General features: G+C 42.0%; 1 protein-coding gene across 2 annotated transcripts; it reads right to left on the minus strand.

Annotated features, from left to right (window-relative positions):
• Positions 1–209: 209 nt before the first annotated feature.
• Positions 210–23,083, minus strand: pyroxd2 (pyridine nucleotide-disulphide oxidoreductase domain 2). 2 transcript variants are annotated; one of them, XM_008106512.3, is made up of 16 exons: positions 22,849–23,083; positions 20,156–20,175; positions 19,853–19,946; positions 19,683–19,756; positions 18,061–18,216; positions 17,724–17,877; positions 16,758–16,819; positions 15,605–15,702; positions 14,709–14,850; positions 13,740–13,874; positions 11,297–11,369; positions 9,682–9,838; positions 4,855–5,009; positions 4,412–4,518; positions 3,549–3,669; positions 210–2,590 (listed from the first exon to the last, which is right to left on the minus strand). In XM_008106512.3, exons 1-16 carry the CDS (start codon positions 22,982–22,984, stop codon positions 2,520–2,522), a joined length of 1,755 nt encoding a protein of 584 aa, XP_008104719.2. In that variant the 5' UTR covers positions 22,985–23,083; the 3' UTR covers positions 210–2,519. The 2 variants fall into 2 exon arrangements, with proteins under 2 accessions (XP_008104719.2, XP_008104720.1); XM_008106513.2 differs by lacking the exons at positions 20,156–20,175; positions 22,849–23,083 and adding an exon at positions 19,394–19,484 and having other exon boundaries at positions 19,853–20,127.

Below are 23,083 nucleotides of genomic sequence, written 5' to 3' on the forward strand. Positions count from 1 at the left end.
TATGCCAGGTTCTCAGGCAGGCCACATTGAAATGTATGGATATTGCTCAGCAATGGTATTTGGGGATGAGCACCCTGAAATTGTGGGCAATCCCAGCTACAAAACCACAGTTACCAGCAATATTGTTTGCTTGATTTTCCATTCTAAAACATAATGGTTGATGAGATCCTGACAAAAGGGAAGAAACGTGGTTACAAAGGATAATCAGGTTTTCGGTTTTAAAAAACTCTTTAATCTTTGATACATATTTTCTAAGTATATAGCCTGCAATGATTTTGCAATCATTTCTTCACATGAAATCAATCCATCATCGCTATGGAGGAAAGTTAGTTATTGATTTCCCTTACTGCGTTGACACTCTTTTGGCTGCAGTCCATGTGCCAATTAAAGTTGGGTATTTAGATTTAAGCTGATTTATTTCCACTGGTTTCAATGGAATGGAACTGGACAGAAGCCAAGAATGCCGGCTCAACTGATTTGTGAATCGGACGCCTCTTCCTGCAAAACACAACAGGCGCCCTGCCAGAGTGGGCAGCTGGCTTGCAGCCACCTCTAGGCTGGATTTGCAGTCAGGGCGCAGAAAGGTGTTTGCAAGCAGCTGCTCTTTGCTAGTGAGAAATATGGCTCTTTTGGACCGGAGCTCAGCCAGGCATGGCTAGCTTTGGATAGGGAGCACAAGGTCAGATGGCATGAATGGCAGCAGACTGTCCTAGTCCCTTCGCTAAGGTGATATTGTCAAAACTTGGCTCTGTTTCTGAGCTCCCAGAGACCATGTAACGTCTAGACATTAAGCTTATTTTCAGAGAGATAGAGAGCAAGTTGTTTAGCTTTCAGAGCCATAGTTCTCAAATGCCTATGTTATAAGACAAGCATGGGGGTAAAGTGCAACCTCCAACTGTATAGCTGATAATGAATGCTGAGAGTTGCAGTTCAACATCTGGACAGCTGCTCTCTGCTCCCTCTTGCTTTAACAAGTTGATGCATAGAAATTATTAAGACGCTCTGCCACATAAATTCAGCACAGCTGAGACTTCTGGAAGATATCCTGATGCTGTAAGACCTTTTCTGAAACCCTGAATCCAGCAGGTCTTGATACTCCTGGTCAAGGGACAGGATCTAACAGGCTCTAATCCAGTCGTTCCCAACCTTTGGTCCTCCAGGTGTTCTGGACTTCAACTCCCAGAAATCCCAGCTGTTGGGAATTGTGGGAGGTGAAGACCAAAACACCTGGAGGACCAACGGTTGAGAAGCACTGATCTAACCTAACTGTCCAGACTTTCATCTCTACTTCCCTCAGAAGGAAGAATAGATTTTATCTTCCAACTAGCCCAAGGAGAAAATGGAAGGTTGTTTAGAAATCAAGAGTGTTGGGGAATCTGAGCTGTTAGGCTCAAAAATAACCCTCAGTTGGGGCAATTCCACCAAAATATAGCAGAGTAACAGGAGTAGCAGCAGAAACTTATGTTTGGTGTAAAGGAAAAGCTTCTTAATCCCTAGGATGGTTTAGGATTGGCTCAAAAATATTTATTAGAGTAAAAAGAAATACATTCTTGATAGAAAGGTCTTGGATCTAACTAGCTTACTAAGTCTCATATTCTAAAGAAGGTAAAAGGTAAAAAAATATCCATGCAGCTACATTTTGCCTAGAGAGAGGCAAAACGTTTGTCCTCACAGGGAGAAAGGAAAAACAGAAGAGACCCTAAAATGGTGGAGACCACATGGTCAACCCAGGGCAGTTTAAATTTAAGAGGAAGTTCCCTAACAGAAATTCCATTACTACATCATCAAAGGGGGAGGAGACAGTGGCTAGCAATAAAGACAAAAGGCAAAACCATAAAGGAAAACATGCATAGGAATATGGGGAAAGGAATCCCTCAGCTTAGCCCTGTCTATAGTCTAGCTACTCATTGAGGACTAGAAACCTGGTGACATAAAATCTTGTGCAGTCCAGGGATGAAACCCAACAAAAAGCACCAATAAGAAAGCAGAATAGTATAGCACAAAACAGTCTGTGAGCTGATTTGTAAAGCTGGTTTGAGATCCAACATGGTGCGATGGTTTGAGCATTGGAACTAGGACTCTGGTGACCAGGATTCAGCCGTGGAAACCCACTGGTTAACCTTGGCGATTCACATTCTCTCAGTCTCAGTGCAAGGGAAATGCAATCTCCCCCTGAATAAATCTTGCTAAAAAAAAGGCCCATGATAAAAAAGTTGTCATAAGTTGGAAACAAAACAAAAAAAGGTTGGTTTTGTTCTCATCAATGTTCTTGTATAGCATGTTTGGGTATGACTGCAAGAACACTGACCAGCAACATTCCCTAACCATGGCATGTTGGGAACAACCAGTTTTGAGGGTGGCAATCTTTGCGAAGTCTCTCTCAAACCAGGTTTAAAGATGCTTCACTGCAGATTTGCTTCCAGAGGGTGTCCCCCTGCCCAATTTGCTGGAATGATTAGTTTGCAAACTGGTTAGGTCTCTTATTCTGAGTCACAGCAGCAAAATAAGTTCCTATTGGCTCATACGTTCTTGAAATCCTCCAGGGCTGTCCTGGCAGCATTGCGACCCGGAGCACCCATGACTCCTCCTCCTAGAAAGGAAATTGAGACAATGAAAGAATAGAGTAGGCAGCTTGACTGCATCTGCAGCCATGAATCCAGATGACAGAGCACATGGGAACATATTCCTGGGAGATAAGGCAAGGCTCATGATTTATGGTACATCTTTCTCGATCCAATTACACAGTTCCAGTCCCACAAGTGTATAATATGCTTTATATCTGAGGCCTTAATATCACTCTGCTCTGCATCTAAAGAGGTGGGTTTATATCAATGGAATCCCATTCTAAAATAAAAACAAATCAGTCTGAAAAGTGCTACCACTTTCTTTTTTTCTTCCCACTCTCCTTTTTGTACTGAGAGCACGATATACTCAACATTTTACACCCAGCTGGGCATAGTTCAGCCAGCTAAACTGCTAGCTGCAGAAACGTCCTGCCAATTGAAAGGTCAGCAATTCAAGTCCGGGTCGGGGTGAGCATCCGCCGTTAGCCCAAGCTCCCCACCCACCTAGCATATCAAAAGCAGAAATGTAAGTAGATAAATAGGTACTGCTTTTAGCAGGGAGATAATAACGGTATCCTTACGGACATCGATTGGAAGTCTAAGGACGACAAAGCTCCTTGGCATGGCAGATGGAGCGAGTGGCTGGAGTCGAACATAACCTCCAAGATGCCAGAAATAAGATGGGAAATGCCTTTATCTCTGTCTGCGTATTGTTTGTCCTTGTTAATTGTATAACGGCATTGAATGCTTGCCATATTGTGTTCTTCAATCTGCCCTGAGTCTGCTCGGGGAGATAAAGCAGAATATAAATAAAGTATATTATTATTACTATCCACTCTTGACTTTGAGACAAGCTTTGGACCAGCAACACTGCCATGTTTCTGGGCTCTCTTTCAATTCCCTTTACTTTCGGTCTGGTTTTGCTTTTTTTTTGTTGGAACACATCCTATCTAGCCTCCTATGCTGCGCATACAAGGCACATACCGGGATGAGCTCCACTTCCACAGAGGTAGAGACCTTGGACAGGAGACCGATAGCCAGAGTAAGAGGGCACTGGCCGGGCAAAATACAGCTGGTCTAAAGACATGGCTCCATGAAATATATTCTGAAAGAAAAAAGGCAGAAATAACAGATCTCTCTGAAAACAGTGGGCCCCATACAGAGTCCAATACAGGTGGTCCCAGAGTTACAAACATCCAACTTACAAAGACTCATAGTTAAGAATGGGACAAGATAACAAGAAGTGAGAGAAATCTACCCCTCAGAAGGGAATTTCACTCCTGAAAGAGTTATCACTCAGTGTCTCTGCTGAAGCTTTTATCACCAATCCTAGCTTCCACAATAAGCCAAATTTTGCAAAATCCAATTATCATAGGGACAGAAAGTGAGGTGAAATCTTCTGGACAGGAGCACAGACAGCAAATTAAACACCACAGGGGTGTTAACCCTTCCCTGTGCTAACCAAAGAGAGATAGATAGACAAATAGATAGATTTGGTTACAGTTATACTTAATCAACTTAAGAACAAACCTACAGAACCTATCTTGTTCGTAACTTGGGGATTGCCTGTATAAAGCAAGTGTGTGCACTGGAGTGGTAGATGAGTTTATACTTCAAGTATAAAGATCATTTGCAATGTCTGAGTTCTAAGACATGATAATTTTTAGCACCCAGGGCCAGTTCACAATACTATTTCACTGTGGAAGAGGAGGAGAGTGAAAAATTACCTGGCTGGACTTATCAAATCAGCCATCAGATGCTTCTGCGAGGTTGCAGTACAAGGGCTTTGTAGGGCACTATGCCAAACTAGAAGGGTCTATGGATAATGATCCTCAACAAATACTTACCCCACCAGGTAAACCAAAGATCCGTTCAAGATCTGGAGGTGTTAAAACATCCCTACCGATGACCGAGGCTTTGAACCCAGGTGCGTAGGCTTCAATACAATCAAATACTGTAAGCGGAAGAGATATTCCCGAAGAAGAGATAATGAGAATTGAGATCAAATATCATTTACCTAAGATGCCCCAACATTTGATTTCCATTCTAGGCTGAAACATCCTGCGGGAATTCAAACATTCTGGAATCACGAAGACTAAAAATATGCACATATCCTCATTAAATCCTTCTATAAGATTCTGATTCTAACCAACCTTAAGCAGGGTCATGTAAGTATACCAATGGTTCTTTCTGAATACATAGAATGCTAGATGGCCTTCCTGAAAGTTCAAGAATTTCCCCCTTCCAAATGCTGTAAAAGACTCTTACATCCTCAGTCAAATAGTCATACCTTGGTCAGCATAGTCATCACTCTCCTGTTGATCCCATTGCTTCCCTCCAGCCAGGGTATAGGGGGTGTATTGAGTAAAGAGTGAGACCACATGGCAACCTTGGGGAGCCAGAGTTGGGTCCAGGGCAGATGGAATGCACAGTTCAATCATGGGCCTAGAAGAGCAAGAATGACACTTACAGCTGGCCTGTTAATGGGGTCAATGATCCAGATTTATTCACCCTGCCACCCTCCAGTGTTAACATACAACTGCCATGACCGAGCCAGGCAGGGAGTGATGGTGGTTATGGTCCAATCTGGAGAATGCCAGGTTAGGTATAGCTGGTTCAGAACAACCTCAATGTAATAGTTCTTAGTCTGACATTAATAACATGTTATTTTTTATTATAATTCTCCTGGCATTTTGAAATAAGAAGGGAAGGTGGCCAAAAGCCTGGGAACAACTTTTTGGGAGACTCAAATAAAGTAAAGAGATAACACAACAGGGTAACACTGCCCTTCTCACATGCTAAACCTACAGAAACCTACTGAGCAACATTATGAATAAGAAACTCAACCAGTTATTAGAATGTCCATCTTCATGAAAGCAAAATGGCAGCTTCTTACACAAAAAGGAGACATTTCCAGATCATGTCAAAATTTGCAAAACAACTAAAATACTTAGGGCAATCTCCATTACCATGTAAAGAGGAAAAATTTCCTCCTTTTCAAGCTACCTTCGACTGAGATGAACAGTTGATTGAGTCCCTACCTGACTCTACATCCTAGTCTTCTGCACCTTATCACAGACATTTGCGATTAGTTCTCCTAATACATTGCACAATTATAATTTTATTCTTCTCTTCCAAGATCGAGGACTGAATTGCTATGATATTGCATCTGTTCAATGGCCATGCTTTTATTAAGCTGTTGATATATTAATTTGTTGTGATTGTTATGCATTTTATATTGTTGTATTTTATTGTATGTCATTGGGCTTAGTCCCTGTGTAAGCCACCTTGAGTCCTCTCGGGGAGATGGGGTAGGATACAAAAATAAAGTTGTTGTTGTTATTATTGTTGTTGTTGTTATTAAAACTCTCCCTCATGAGGACTGAGTATGGTCCATGGAAATGGAAGGGTGACTATTGTTTGGAATGGGGAGATGCACTATCCTGATCAGAAACAATTGTAATAGTTGTAACAGTTATTCCAGGCCCATGCTGTAACAATTATTCCAGATCGCATTTGCTATTTTCATAAAATAGGGATTGATAAGCTTTAGTTTTCCAAACCTACAACTCCCACCATCCCTTAATGTTGGTGAGAGCATCAGGATTTCTGAGCACTGAAGCCCAGATCATCTGGAAATTAAAGTTTCCTTAATACTGCCATAAAACTAATATGGTAAACCTTGAGAAATGAATCATGTATTTGCAGTTATGAGGACAGATGTAGCCCAGCGAACAAAGTATGGGACTGGGGATATAAGGGTCAGGACCTAATAAACTGTTGGCAGAACATAAATTCTCATTAGTGAAGCTACAGCAGTAGCCATGGGAAGGAAGTCTAGTCCTTCTCCAAGGACAGCTGGATGCTGCTTGGGTATACCCCAGTGGCTAATCAATGGTTAATGCCTGAAGCTATGCCTAGGAGCTGTCCATCTATTTTGTGTACCTGGGGCAAAGGCATTATGCAAGATGGCACTGGATAGCTTCTTGCATAACACACAATGATGTATTAATGTTAGAATCATAGAGCTGAAAGAGACCACAAGGGCCATCCAGTCCAATCTCCTGCCATACAGAAACACAGAATCAAAGCACCCCCGACAGATGACCATCCAGGCTCTGCTTAAAAACCTCTAGAGAAGGATTTTAAGCACTGGCAGCATATTCCAATGTCAAATAGCTTTACCATCAGGAAGTTCTTTCTAATGTTTAGGTGGAATCTTTTTTTCTGGCAATTTGAATCCATTGCTCTGTGTCCTAGTCTCCAGAGAGGCAGTACACAAGTCTGCCCCCTCCTTAAGGTCACATCCTTTCAAATATTTAAACATAGCTATCATGTCCCCTCTCAGCCTTCTGTTGATACCTCAGGTTATCCTAGCACATATCACCAACAGGATTTCGTCCATTATGTAACATCATGCTTTTGGAAACAGAATCCTTAATACCTAAGAAGCAAATCCTATGTACATTTTACTTGGACTATTAATTTCCTTTCTGTGCAATTTATACTGTAGCAGGTTGCGTGTCAAGGTGAATTACGGGAGGGACTGTAAATTATATTGTGCACGTAAAAGTGCTGAATAAATGATACTAATGAAAGGGAGAAAGCACAGAGAAGAGACACTAGCAAAATCTTTTGTTCTTGCACACAGTTTGTAATGGAATATCATGCAGAATTGTTGCAAATAATCAACAGTGCAGGAGGCACAGTCAAATGTTTCACTACACTCATCCTAGGAGCAAAAGTCTGCCAGACTCACAAGACTAAAATAATGGATTAAACTATGTATATCTGTCTACTCGTGAAACAGAATTTCCCAAAGCATCCACAGGATTATAAATATACCAGATGTGAACTTGACAGTATCCATTTGTTTTTTGCTGGAAGATGGGCTTTATCTCATTAGGCCAGGATTGTATCATGCTAAAGGCTTGAGACTAGGAATACTGCAAAGTGATACCTGTGTGAACAATTTGGGATTCTGCACTGGTCAGTTTTACATGCTCTGTCTTTTTATAGCTGGTCTGGGTCTGGGCTCTGACAATAGGGAGAGAAACTACTCTAAACAATTCTGATATATGAGTTCAATACAATGATCAGGAGAAAAAAAAGATACACATATACGTTTATATAAAGAAAGAGAAGGAGAAAAATATTTTAATTTTAAACACTAGAGACCAGTGCAAGGAAAAGTGCCAACCACAGACTGAATGTATCCTTCAATCCATGTTTCCTTCCAAGAGCTCCCAATGCATTTGTGGTGCCAAAAAAATTAAAATAAACCCACCCCTAGGCAAAAATGACATTTTTCTATTATTCAATGTTTCCAGGAAAAGCTGTTGGAGAAATAAGCCTGAAAAAAGCCCCACAAACCAAAGCCAAACAAACGAAAACCACAGAATGGTAGAATAAGTCAATTTGTTTATTTGTTTTTATTTTTTCTATTTTTTCATTTCCTCCTATTTTTGGGACTGGCATGTGCAAAAATCTGGTCCATGGGTCTGCTAATGTAGTCCATCCATAGTGACTATAATGTCTGCCAATCGTCAGCCTCTGGAATAAGTGTAGTGCAGACATTATCGTTTGGATGGACCCCTAGGTGGCTGGCTTGCAATTATTCTGCTTAGTCCTCAATTGAAAAGTCCCTGGAAAGCACAAGATTTTACTGATGCCTGCTCTCCCATCTCATCTTATTTATATTATGATCATTTCTACTTCAAGTCAGCAGCTCACTAACTTTAGACCCTGACAGTACATTCTGTTTTTCCTAGAGGACTGGAAAGCACACATACACACAAAAAAACTACACATACCGAAAGATACGAGAATAAGAGAAATACACACGTTTTACTCTTCAAAACAAAAGCAACAAGGCAGCAACCTAATGCTGCAGGTTGTACATTCTTGATTTAAGTGCATGATGTAATACACCCAGTCTTTCTTTTTACATTGAAGGGAAATTGATAGTTCAGGTCAATGCATATTTAGGTGCCCATCGCTGCCTGAAAGCTATAGGAAAGCTGCTCAGCAGAACCAAGGGACTATGGCCTGTTCATATCTATTGTAGATATACTATTCCACAGGCAAAAGCTTTAAGCCACTCTACTTCTTTCTTTGGCTCCTCTTGCTCTGAGACCAAGATAGGGCAGACTCTAAAGAACATGCATCAAACTCAAGGAATGTGGGAATAATTCAGCCCACTATATTATTTAATGTGGCCCACCAGATGCTGAATTACAACTTCTGTATTCCTCATTAGCTATCGAGACTAGAGCAGATGGGGAGTTGTGATATAGTAACATCTGGAAGGCTGAAGTTTGCGCTGTTTAGTCAGGATAGTGCTGTTTGAATTTAGTTACAAGGGTGGTGGGTATGTTCTGTCACGCGCTGAGCCTGTAACTGTTGTCTTTAGTATAGGACGTATACTTTATGCCCAGCGGGAAGCCAGGGCGCCTAAAGAGAGGTTCTTGAGGATTTCCTTGAAAAGGATGGCCTTTTGAGTCTTTAATGAAATAACAAAGTCTTTATTGATGAACAAATAATAAATCTTCTAGGAGTCAAATAACACTTCAAGGTTTCCTTAATAAACTGTTGGCTTTTCAATCTTGTCCTCAGGGGACGGGCAATTGGCTTGGGATAACTATATGTTCTCTCCCTCCCAGAGCCCTGAACAAGGGGCAGAACCAAACTTAATGATGATTGACAGGCGGCCTGTCTTATGACTGCAAACATTAGCAGCAAGAAAATAAAGTTGGAGCTTCTGGTACAGCCGTACCAGCACAGGGTATGTTGTGACTTTAAAATGTCTTTTAACCTTTCGCCCAACCTCAGAGCCACAAGTGCTATTAGGTTCAATTCCCATTATCCCCAGTCCACATGGCAGATAATCAAAAGTGATGAGAGATGTCATTCAATAACATCCACGGATCCAAATTCGGTTAAAACTAAGGAGCACCAGCCACTATGTAAAAGAAATAGACCCCCTGTACCCATGGATTCTCCGTACATGGATTCTACAGCCCTTGGAAGGCAACCATAAGACTGATGCAAGCCTCAATGAAAATGAGTCTGACGCTCCTGCAATAAAGCATCTCCTCTTCTACCTGTTTGTACTTACCGGCAAGATGGCCTCCCTTGGCAGGCATCCTCAAAGGCCTGGTGCACAGTTTGTATGTCTTCGCAATTGAGGTGAATGGAGCTTTGGTGATGAGGTGAAGGGCGGCCATCACTGCTGTTTGGAGCCGCTAGGAAATTGGGCAACCGGTCTACAGCCACTGCGGAGACAAGCTGCACAAGGTGAGGCCACCAAATAAAGCACAGCCTGCCTGCATCTTAGTCTCTGCGTCACAGTCACAGATCATACTTTTCACATCCAAGTTATTAGGAAGCATATGGATTTAATTGCACCAATTTAGCATTTCTTTAGAGCCAGATGGTACAGCTATTGGGAAGATCATGCAAGTGGGCTAATCTGAGTGTATGCACCTTTGTCCTTATTTGATATGCAGCTAGTCCTAATGCCAAGCAAGCAATATGGCTGGGTGAAAGGAGAATAGGTTTGCATCAATACTCCATTTTTGGAAAACTTACATAAGATACTTAGGTGGACGGGGGAGATTCAGAGAGCAGAGTATAAGGAAAGAGTTATAGTTCAATGGAACAGTAGAGACATTGCTTGTGGAAGGACTGGATTCATTGTCTCTAGATAGAACTGGAGAAAACTCTAGCCTGAAACCTGGAAAACTGCTATGAATCAGTGTTGGCAAAACTGAGAAATATAGACCAATTGTATGATGCAGTTGGGAGGTGAAACCATGAAAATGAACAAAATCTGGCTATCAGTATTTTAAAAAAATCTAAAATCAGGACAGTAAATAAAGAACAACACTTAGAAGAGAGGGGAAATCCAGACAGGAAACAATCAGGACCAGCTAACACTTCCCAATAAAGGAATCCCCAAGGCAGGAAGCAGCCAGACTTTGAAGCTGCAAGGCCATTTAATGCTAATCAAGGTGGCCAACTGGACCATTCAGACTTGCCTCAAACAGACAAGAGTTCTTTCTCCCACTCTGGACTTTCCACAGATATATAAACCCCACTTGCCTAGTTTCCAACACACCCCACAACTTCTGATGATGCCTACCATAGATGTGGGTGAAACATCAGGAGAGAATGCTTCTGGAACATGGCCATACAGCCCGGAAAACTCACAGCAACCCAGTTTTTAGTATTTCCAGAGTTCCTTTTTTCTGGGACAAATGTACAAAATGCTAAAGCGGAGGGAAAGAAGGAGGGAAGTACATTGTCCTACACCTTTTGTATAAACCATCTTAACTGGTTTCGATATAGGCACCGGCTTAAGTGTGGATTCTATACTTCACACATCTGAATCCTCTAAATCCGTTTTAATAAAATTCATTAATAATTTCTCTGTTCCCTCTGCCGGCCACATACGATACTTCACTTTTCTTGCATCTGCCATATTCTATGAGAATGTTTAAAGATTTTTCACTTTTTCCTGCTACATATGTTTGTGATTTTCTTTCCTTTAACTAAGCACAAACCAATCATAAAACCTTTACTGTGGCTCAGGGTAGATTCAAACATTACCTTTTAAAACCCACATGGTGCCTCTTCCTTTATTGACTGTTTGCAAGGCCATGGAAACTTATGAGCCAACAGATACCTTTGTGGGGAATTTTATGGCCATTTAACCATCCTGCAATACTCACCATTGATCTTGGTGACTGGAGAGCGTGTGTCAAACTGGGAGATTCTCTGGACAAATTCTGCAGGTAGAAAATCCTAGAAAGAAGAGCAAGAGATAAGAGAATGGAAAGAGCCTGGAAGCAAACTAAAGATTAAATTCTCTCCCTCTCTCTTTTATGCCTTGTCTCATAGAGAAGATATTTTTGAAATATGAAGGGGACAAAATAAAATACACTAACAGGCATTTTAGATATATAAAACTACCAAAATTACACAACAGTACACTTCAACTAACAACTATTACAAAAACTAAAAAAATTCCCACTGTCACTCTGATGGTTGTTATCATTTAATAGTCTACTACCTTTAAACAACAGCATAATTACTCTTCTATTTTAGGCAGCTCTCTGTTAATTCATGCATCCCAACATTGATAAATGTCCTGTCGTTTTTGTGAAAAGGTAATAAAAAGTTCCAAATCTGTCTTAGGTTAGTAAACACTTTCTCCTTAATAAACATTGCCAATTTACCCATTTCTGCTATTTTAAAGAATATCATTGGCCTATATTCTTGTGTTGGAATAATTGGTTCCTTCTATCTCTGAGCATATATAATGTTTGTGACACTCATCATATATTGTAGTATTCTCCTATTTTTTCTCTCTAGATGATCATCTAGCATTCCCAACAAATAAAATCCTGGTCTCATCATAAATAATAAATAAATAAATACACTTTATTTATATCCCGCCCTTCCCCCCTAGGGGACTCAGAGCGAATTACAGCATTTACATACATAGGGAAACATTAAATGCCTTTACAATCACATGAGACACACAAACACAAACAAAGGCAAGGCTTCTCCTTTCATTTCCAGCTTCTGTAGGCCGTGCTCATCTCTGGCTCTGGGGGGTGCTGTTTCTTCATTTTCAAGATGAAGAGCCTGTGATGTCACCTCCTGGTCTTGTGGTCAGCAAGATTGCTTTGAAGACTCTCTTTGCCCTTTTCTACTGAAGCAGTACTTATTTATCTAATCACATTTTCATGTTTGTGAACTGCAAGGTTGGCAGGAACTGGGCTGACAGATGGGAGCTCACCTTGTCTCGTGGATTCAAACTACCAACCTTCAGGTCAGCAGTTCAGTAGCACAAGGGTTTAACCCATTGCGCCTAAGTGTAAACTTAGCAACGTTTCCACCATGAAATGTTTCTGAGGCCAATATTTCTGGGTCTTTCCAGAAGACCATCAAATATGATTATCCTAACACTGTGTTTACATTTCCAACATTTGCCATTACACATTTTAGAAAGCCTCTCTGGTTGTCAACTGTCATCCATCCGGGTTGCTGTGAGGTTTCCAGGCTATATGGCCATGTTCCAAGGAAGCCTGCCTGTTCCCTGCCTGGGGGAATCTTTTGTTGGGAGGTGTTAGCTGGCCCTGACTGTTTCATATTTGGAATTCCTGTTTTCAGAGTGTTATTCTTTATTTATAGTCCTGATTTTAGAGTTTTTTTAAATACCAGTAGCCAGATTTTGTTCACTTTCATGGTTTCCTCTTTCCTGTTGAGTAGCCATTACATGCCAATCAAGGTGATTAGTTACAACATTCACACTTTCCTCCAACAGAACAGGAATTGTTTCTCCCACCCAGGGCCTTCCACAGATATATAAATCTCCCTTGCTTAGTTTCCAATACATCTCACACATCTGAAGATGCCTGCCATAGATGTGGGCGAAACGTAAGGAGAGAATGCTTCTGGAACATGGCCATACAGCCAGGAAAACTCACAGCAACCCAGTGGTTCCGGCCATGAAAGCCTTCAACAACACACTGTCATCCATCCATCACCCATACAGAAGATACCTTATACATACTATGAATGCATCCAAACATGCACTTTTCATGTCTGGTAATCAAAGTCCACCCTACATACATATAAATGTGTTTCTTGAATGTCAGCTCAATGTTTGCAATTCAGGACACTATGGATTAGGATGGGGAGGGAGAGAGAACAGTTTTGACATAGACAAATGACCCAACTGGAGCAAGAATAACAATGGGGGGGGGGGGGTTTGCTATAACTCAAAGACAGACTATAAGCTTTGCATGCAGAAGGTTCCAGGCTCTTTCTGTTGGATCTTGACATAAAAGGATCAAGGGAGGAAGAAAAGCTGTGAAACCTAGGGCAACAGTCATCTCTATATTCTAGTCTTTCAGCACAACATCCAGCACACTAGGACAGCAACATATGAGTTGCTGGCAAATCTTTTCCTGGCAAATCTTGGCCCCTGTCCTTTTTCAGGGTCCCTTCAGAATCTGAGAACAAAGAGACCTCCAAATTCTTTGCAACCTCTTGACATTTTACTCCTTTGTAGGGAAGGAATGGATTACAACAGAGTGCAGATTTAGACCTCTCAAAAGTGTCTTCCTGTGCACTTTCTATACAGACAAAAAGAGCACAGCTTACCTGAGGGGTCAATTCTAAAAAGGTGAGTTGTGGAGATGCATTGGAGAGCACTAGGCGGCTCTTCACTTCAGTTCCGTCCTTGAGGCAAACACCTCGCACCTTTCCATCAGAACTCTGAAGAATCTGAGCAACTTTCTGTTGGGTCAAGCATAAGACTTCTCATATAGCCAGGACCAGCCTGAGTTTGAAGAAAATGACAATCCTACCTGCTCCCGTTGAGAAGACATCAGAGGTACTAACCATAACCTCTGTTTCAACCACTCAATTTCCCCCAAAATATTAGTGACACCAATAGCTGGAAGCGGGACTAGCACAGCTAAAAGGCTATGGTGAGAGAATATTATTATTTGTCTTCATGAGGATATAGGCAGAATTTGGTGTCTAATTTACAGTTGGTTCTCAAGATCAATGGATGCTGCATCTACAGACTCAACTACCCAAAGTTTGAAAATATTGTATTAAAAACATTTCAAAATGCAATTTTTTGATTTTGCTATTTTATATAAAGAACACTATTTTACTACATCATTGTATAATAGGGCTTGACAACTAATTTGGGTATCCATGGGGGCTGTCCTAGTGGATACCAAGGGGTCTCTGTACTTGAAGAACATTATGTTCATCATTTAGGATGCAGTACTTTCTTTTGCTGAAGGGAAATGTACTCCAGTCAACTGATCTGATAATGCTGTTATCTGGGAAATCGTCAAGAATAACGTTTACTGGTAATTCCCAAAATATTGCTTTGGATGGGTAGTCATGTGAGGTAGTAGTGGCAGCCATTTTTGTTTTTTTAATACTTTTAAAAATAATAAGAATTAACTAAACATAACCTATGACTAACAAGCCACAGAGTTACTTTTTATGAAGAGTGCCAAGTAATGTTTAAAAGTTACTTTTAAAGTAAAGGATTCTAAGTCTGTGCCCTTTTCACATTAAACTGTCTGTGCTGAGGACTGATCCACTCACCTTCTCAGTGAAGATCTCAGCCCCAAGCTCAGTTGCAGCACGGGCCAAGGCCTGGGAAAGTGCTCCCATGCCACCAGTCACATAGCCCCAGGCTCCCTGCCAACCCTCTATCTGACCCATTACATGGTGCAGCAGCACATACCTAAAAGAGAGATGAAGGATTAGATAAGGAAATACTGTTAGCAAAGCTGAAAGTTCCCACAGCACACGGATATTTGGAGAATCTCTAGGGCAAATTCTACAAATTCATGCTCGGGCTGTGGCGCAGGTTGGAGAGCAGCTGCAATGAATCACTGCAATGAATCACTCTGACCAGGAGGTCATGAGTTCGAGGCCCACTCGGAGCCATGTTTGTCTTATCTTTGTTCTATGTTAAAAGGCATTGAATGTTTGCCTATATGTGTAATGTGACCCGCCCTGAGTCCCCTTCGGGGTGAGAAGGGTGGAATATAAATGCTGTAAATAAATAAATTAAATAAATGCAGTTGGGCAGGCTTGCCTCATCTTCATAAGGTATAATTCATGATGATACTTAGGGCACTATTTAATAGGCCACAGTTTTTATCTGACAAGAGCTTCAAAACATTAAAAGCAACAAGAACAGCAACAAAATAGGAAATTCTTATGGCTGGTATAACACACTGAAAATCCCTGCTTCCATTTTGCAAAGTCCACACGTGGATCTATGCAGATAAGACAGAGGACAAACAAAAGGGGAAAGGGACAAGGGATGCTTAACTGGGTCGACAATTGTTTTAGACTACAACTCCAAACACTATTTTACCATTGGCAATGCTGGTTGGGCTTCTAGCAGTTGACATCTAAAAATTTCCCAGTTCAGGGTTGCAGAATGGCAAAGATAATGGAAAGCTTTGTGCCCCAGACAGTGTCCTTACCCACTACCAGGTGTGTGGGGACTAGCCATGGCACCAATCACAGCATCTGTTGCCAGTGTTGCTTTCAAGGGCTCCGACTCAAACCAGAAATCCAAAATCTGCAAGAAGGGGCATAGAAAGCAGGTTCTGTATGATAGTGCTGAAGGGACTTAGCAATTCATTGCCCTCACCCACACATTTGAGAACATCCTCCGCCGTCATTTTTGTTGGCATCTATATACACATGTACATCAGTTTTGCAAAAGGTCAGTTTGACCAAAGATAGCTGCCCTCTCTTTGACCAATTAGTGAAAACGGCCTTGCATGTTACAGCAGAAGAAGAAGACAAAAAACACAAGATACATTTAATGAGCTACACATTCCAGAAGAATAAAGCAATGGGATAGAAAATGATAGAAAACCATGTTAGTTTATCCGATCAGTTGAAAGAAATTATGTTTGATTAACATTTGAGAGGTCCTGTAAAAATAATTTTTATTGCACCATTGCTTTTTTCCCATGCATGGCACCTACAGATCTGTGTTTTTTCTTTTACTTTTGTAGATTTAAAGGTAAAGGTTTCCCCTTGACATTAAGTCTAGTCATGTCGGACTTTGAGGGTTGGTGCTCATCTCCATTTCTAAGCTGAGAGCCGGCGTTATCCTTAGACGCCTCCTAGGTCATGTAGCCAGCATGACTGCATGAAGCGCTGTTATTTTCCCACTGGAGCAGTACCTATTGTTCTACTCACATTTGCATGTTTTCGAACTGCTAGGTTGGCAGAAGCTGGAGATCTTGGGAGTTCACCCTGGTCCGAGGATTCGAACCACCAACCTCTAGGTCAGCAAGTTCTGCAGCTCAGCAGTTTAACCTGCTGCACCACCATGGCCCTTTTTGTAGATTTAGTTATTTCAAAATAAACTTTTTCTCTCTTGAAATCAAAAATGCCCGGTCAATCTCCTGCTGGTTCTGATTGCCTGTCATCTTTTTAAGAGGTTGGGGAATGACACATTCACTGGCATAGCAGCATGGATGAGCTGGGTTTGCTGGTAACTTAAGGAAAATGTTTACAGAACTGATCTTACAGCTGTTTCTACAAAATGGGATGACACATCTATCCAAAGCCAGACACTGAAAGACCAGAATCCATCTTGATAAGTGATGAAGCACTTACTTTAGAAATGGGGGCTGTGAGGACTTCATAATATTGGGGAAGATCTTTGCCCAGGATAAAGCCTGTTGAGAAAAAAAATGGTGTCAGGTATTTTTGTGTGTGTCAGGAGCGACTTGAGAAACTGCACATCGCTTCTGATGTGAGAAAATTGTCCATCTGCAAGGATGTTGCCAAGGGGATGCCTGGATGTTTTGATGTTTTTGCTATCCTTGTAGGAGGCTTCTCTCATGTCCCCGCATGGAGCTAGAGCTGATAGAGGGAGCTCATCCACGCTCCCCCAGGGTTGGATTCGAACCGGCAACCTTCAGGTCAGCAACCCAACTTTCATGTCATCAGTCCTGCCAGCAGAAGTGTTTAACCCACTGTGCCACCAGGGGCTGGTTCACTCAAACATCAAAAAGGGAGACATACTCCTTTTAATCATCTCACAATTGCTGTGTAGAACTGAAACTCCAGGTCAGCCTGGAGAGACAGTCAAACCAGATGAGCACTATCTCTCCTAAGTCCAGATGAGCTGCTGGAGAAAAGGGATTGGGCTAAGGAAATGGGATGCAGTTTAAGGAGAAATTGAGCACACTGGGTGGCAAACACGTGGATCTAATGGTTCCCATGCCTGTTTTAGGCCCCTTCCACATAGTTGAATAAAATCCCACATTATCTGCTTTGAACTGGAATATATGGCAGTGTGGCCTCAGAAATCCCAGTTCAAAGAAGATATTGTGGAATTTTCTGCCTTGATATTCTGGGTTATATATGGTTGTGTGGAAGGGCCCTTAGATAGCAAAGGACTCATGAGTGTAAAGAATGGAACTCAGATGCAGAAGCTAAGAAATAATGCCTATATAACAGAACCAGAAGTTAAGTTACCCATAAATACATATCCAAAGGCCACTGGAGAAACACTTAGGTAAGTATTCGTCTTGATTTAAAGCCAGCCAGAACAAAAGATATGTGCTTCCCTCTTACCTGCATGGATTAGGGTTCGTAGTCCTTGCAAGGCTTTGAGCCGTTGAAACAGGGAGCCTTGGCTGAGCACAGCTACGTCCACAGGACAGGTATCGAGCAGAGGATCTATGGCTGACACCAAGCGGCTCATGAAAGCCTCATATTTGGGAAAGGCCTTTAAAGAGAAAGGAATGAGGAAACGGATGCATTTTGTTCTATTTGCAGCCCTGACTTCAGACTTCCTGCGAAGCACCATTTTGGTAAGGAAACTATTATCACAGGCCTACAACACACACTGGGAGCAGCACCCCTGGGTTCTGTTACTCTCCTGTTTTCAAAGACATGTTACCCACGATACCTGGGCATCCTTTGCAGAGAACTGAGCAATCTGTTTCTGAGTCTCAGCCATGTTGTTTCCCAGCAACAGTGAACGAGGAGGTCTCCCACCCTGGCCGTCCTCCAGCAACGGGGTGAAGGAATAAGGGTCACGAGGCAGCACTTGTAAGCCATGTCTCTGCAAGACACAAAACAACATGGTTGCTAGGCCTGATTATATGACATACATGCACTAGGCAGGCCCTATCCCCAGTCTTTGGATTTAAAGGGAAAGCTTCCTATGAACCTTCATGAGATGATTTTGCTCACACTGGTCTTGGAGTGACTCTTCTAATATTTTAAGAAATAAAGAGGGAGAAAAATCTCTGTCTGCATAATTTAGAATTTTATAAAGTCTGTCATCAGCCAATCAAGGTTGTAATCCTAAACACATATACCTGGGCCTAAGCTGTCAGGAGCCCTGGTGGCGAAGTATGTTAAAGCACTGAGCTGCTAAACTTGCAGACCGAAAGGTCCCAGGTTCAAATCCCGGGAGGGGAGTGAGCGCCCGCTGTTAGCTTCAGCTTCTGCCAACCTAGCAGTTCGAAAACATGCCAATGTGAGTAGATCAATAGGTACCGCTCCGGCGGGAAGGTAACGGTGCTTCATGCAGTCATGCCGGCCACATGACCTTGGAGGTGTCCACAGACAACGCCGGCTCTTCGGCTTAGAAATGGAGATGAGCACCAACCCCCAGAGTCAGACATGACTGGACTTAATGTCAGGGGAAACCTTTACCTTTACCTAAGATGTCAGAAATATTAAAAATTAACTAGGCACAAAGTTAATTGTGAGTCAAGCACTGAAAGGGTTAAATGGATGCAATGACTCAGCAAAAGCTGTAGTTCAATATAAGCAGGTGTGCCTGTAGTTTAGTAAGCCTCAGTGTGAGAAGGCCTCAAAGTGAGAGAAGGCCCAGGTTGAAGGCCTTATGTGTAAAGCTCCTGTCTAAGTTTGGTATGAGAGGAGGCTCTGTGAGAGTATCTGCATAAGAAAGAAGCCCTGCGTAGAAGCAAAGAAGGAACTATAAATAACTTTATTTGTGTTATGGAAACCTTATTTTTGTAAATATTGCAACCATATTATTTTGCTACAAAGAAAAGCCTCCTAAAGAAGAGATAACACTGGTCTGTTTGTTTTTGTTCTTTTTATCACTTTTGCTGGGTCATGCTGCTGCTAATAAGTTCCTCTGCTATACATTTATGGGGAGGGTCTTTTGTTAATAAGCCCACTCGCCCAACATAAGCTTCACTGGATATAAAGTATATATGCATTGGTATGCTGTTTATTTCCCCACTCTAAACTAATAACCTCACCTTCATAAGCCTATGATCTGCTAGTCTGCCTCTTTTTGACAAATGGGATACTCATCAAAGCAGGTCACAGTGCCTGGCTTGAGGATGGTGGCTGTTAATAAGAAAAAAAGTTCAGTCAAAAGAGACTGATAAATTTGGAAACTAAACAGGTTGAAAAGCATGTAGGCAGAGAATATGGCAAAGGCTTTATTGATGCTACCAAAAATAACAGAATAAAATTGCTAGATACCAGGTGGGATCTGTACAATCCCTACTGCTCTTTACGCATCCTTCAGCATATAGTTCATACCTTCAACTCCAGCTCTTCATAAATCTGGGGTCTTAGGAGGCTGAGCAGGTAAGAAGCTCTGGAGAAATGAAAACCTGCAGGACAAGTTGCATCCGGTGGGCCAAAAGGTAGAGAGCACATACTGGGCTGGGGGGGGGGGGGGGGAATCAATTTCAGATACAATCTCTTACCTGGGATAATCTCCTCCGTGACAGCAGCACCCCCCACAATATGCCTTCTCTCCAGCACTGCAGTCTTCAATCCTCCCTTTTGCAAGTAGGCAGCCTAGAGATGTAGAGTGTTGCCAGCTCACCTTTGAACAGTCCCACCTGCTACTCTATCAGGGTTATTGTTGGGGAGGTTTATTATTGTGACACTCCATACTGAGGATTGGAATCCCACCCCCACTACGAGCCTCAGGGACATGAAACCCCTCCCATGAAGGATGAAATGTCGAGCGTGTCACCTCCTCCTGGAACCCTGCATATACTCACAGCCACCAGTCCATTGTGTCCTGCAAACAGACAGACAAAGCATAAGAGACTCTACCTATGGACAAGAAGTCTCAGTTGAGGTACCTTGAGCATCGACCTCTTAAACCAATTTCAAACCAGTATTAAAGAAAGTGGTTTACTCTGCAGATGATTACACAGGAAGCCCTGGAATCAGTTTGAGGCCTGCTGTGATTACACAAACCAGAGTACTGATGCATGTCAAGGGATTTCTTTCTCACGACAACGTGCTTCAAACTGCATTAAATAGTCAAGTATAGTGGCTTCATAGAGGGGCCCTTGGTCAACAAGCCTCTGAGTTGCAGCACCTTATTCCACTTTAACTACTGTGGAAGTTTTCTGCAAAATTTTGAGGTTTAACGTTTATTGAGACCCTAGTCCTTTCTACACTGTCATACAAAATCCAGATTATCTGCTCTGAATTGGATTATATGGCAGTGTGGACTCAGATAATCTAGTTTAAAGGAGATCATCTGTGTTGTCTGATTTGATAATTTGGATTACATGGCAGTGTAGAAGGGGCCCCAATAGCTTTCTGGCTAAGGATTTTAAATTCTTCCCCAAATAGCAAATTCCAGGATACTGTATGATGTTGCCATGGCAGTTAAATTAGAAAAATAGTGCTATAACAGAGTACTGTGAACTCCACTAGCGGTTAGTGTCCACATCAATGCCCATGCTGGCAAGGAAATCCTGGGAACCCAGAAAATACCGTAACTTTCCAAGCTGTGATCTCTAACTCAGGCCCTGCCTACACTGCTAGATAACCCAGTTCAAAGCAGATAATCTGGATTTTATATGGCAGTGTAAAAGGGGCCCCAATGTACCTACAAATAGTCCTGATCTTCCTCCTCTTCATAGGGTTCACCTACACTGTAACATGTTTAATAATACAAAGAGTTTAAGTATATCCTTTAATCTTTTTATACTCATCTAAATGAATTTGCGTTGCTTTAATTTGATTGTGTCATATTTCTTTAAATCTACCTTAAGTCCCTATATTGGGAGAAAGGTGAGATAAAAATAAAGTAGATGAATAAAAAAACACTAACAGAATTCAAAGGCACGCATTTGTCTTGAACATTAATATGGCAAGGAATCTTGCAGCACTTTAGAGATTAAATATGAAGTTGGCAGCATAAGCTTTTGCAGAGCAAGAAGGGTACATCTACACTGTAGAATCAGTGCAACGTGACCCTACTTTAAGCGCAGTGGTCCATTGCTATGGAACTATAGGACTCGTAGATCTATAACACAAGCCAACAAGTATTTTTCTTCAGATATAATTTTAAGTCATTCTTAAGAGGGGGTTTTTTTTTGCGCTGAATGAGATTTTCCTGCTTCTTGCAGGGGGTTGGACTGGATGGCCCGTGAGGTCTATTCCAACTCTACGATTCTATGAATTCAGATCTGTGATTATTTTGTCTCCATCATGTGCAGTTTCTGCGATGAGGCTAATCAAATAATTAATGCATTTATGCATTGGTATCAATTAGATTCTATTGGTATCAATGCATAAATGCATTAATTGTTCGATTCGCCTCATCACAAAAACTACATGTGATGGAGAAAAAATAAACACAGATCTGAATTCAGCGCAAAAATGACCTAAAATTATATCTGAAGAAAGATACTTGTTGACTTGTGTTACATGAATATGATGCAAAATGTGCAGACTTTACAGCATTCCGCTGTCATATACCATTTTGTAATATTTTTAAAAGTTGACTCGATGGGAAAAAATAAAGACATACAGTAGAGTCTCACTTATCCAACATAAACGGGCCGGCAGAATGTTGGATAAGCAAATATGTGGGATAATAAGGAGGGGTTGAGGAAAAACCTATTAAACATCAAATTAGGTTATGATTTTACAAATTAAGCACCAAAACATCATGTTATACAACAAATTTGACAGAAAATGTAGTTCAATGCGCAGTAATGCTATGTAGTAATTACTGTATTTGCGAATTTAGCACCAAAATATCACGATGTATTGAAAACATTGGCTACAAAAATGCGTTGGATAATCCAGAACGTTGGATAAGCGAGTGTTGGATAAGTGAGACTCTACTGTAGTTAAAATCAGCATAAAAATCAGCATAAAAATAAACTGTGCTACTCTCATTTCTGAGAGCCCCCGATGGCGCAGTGTGTTAAAGTGCTGAGCTGCTGAACTTGCGGACTGAAAGGTCACAGGTTCGAATCCGGGGAGTGGAATGAGCACCCCCTGTTAGCCCCAGTTTCTGTCAAACTAGCAGTTCGAAAACATGCAATTGTGAGTAGATCAATAGGTACTGCTCTGGCAGGAAGGTAATGGAGCTCCATGCAGTCATGCCACCCACATGACCTTGGAGGTGTCTATGGACAACGCCAGCTCTTCGGCTCAGAAATGGAGATGGGCACCAACCCCTAGAGTCGGACACGACTGGACTTAATGTCAAGGGAAAACCTTTACCTAAACGAAGAAATCTCATTTCTGAAGATTACAAAATGTTTGATTTGTGTTGGCTTGTGTAATAGGTATGGGCAAACGTTTGCCCTCCAGGAGTTTTGGACGTCAACTCCCACAATTCCTAACAGCCGGTCTAATCTATAAGGGCTTTAGTAGTTGCAATACGCCTGGCATGCCGTTATCCGGGTGGGCCCTTCCTGACAATGCCTCCCAGACCCACCTGCCCCAATCACGACGGCGTCGTACTCCCGCTGCGGGGCGGCTGCAGACCCCGCGTGGGACGCCCTGCTGCAGCCCCAGGAGGGCAAGGAGGTGCCAGCCCAGGCCCCCAGCCCCCGGAGGCACCTGGCTGCCATCTGACGCTCAAAGTTTGCGCGTGGCTTCTTCCAATGCAGTCCCAGGGAGGCGGGTCTGTTTGGGGGGCCGGATGTAGGGCGGCCTTTGGGCCTCCTGGG

The sequence above is a fragment of the Anolis carolinensis genome, chromosome 3 (genome assembly GCF_035594765.1).
Source record: "Anolis carolinensis isolate JA03-04 chromosome 3, rAnoCar3.1.pri, whole genome shotgun sequence".
Classification (NCBI taxonomy): Eukaryota; Metazoa; Chordata; class Lepidosauria; order Squamata; family Dactyloidae; genus Anolis; species Anolis carolinensis.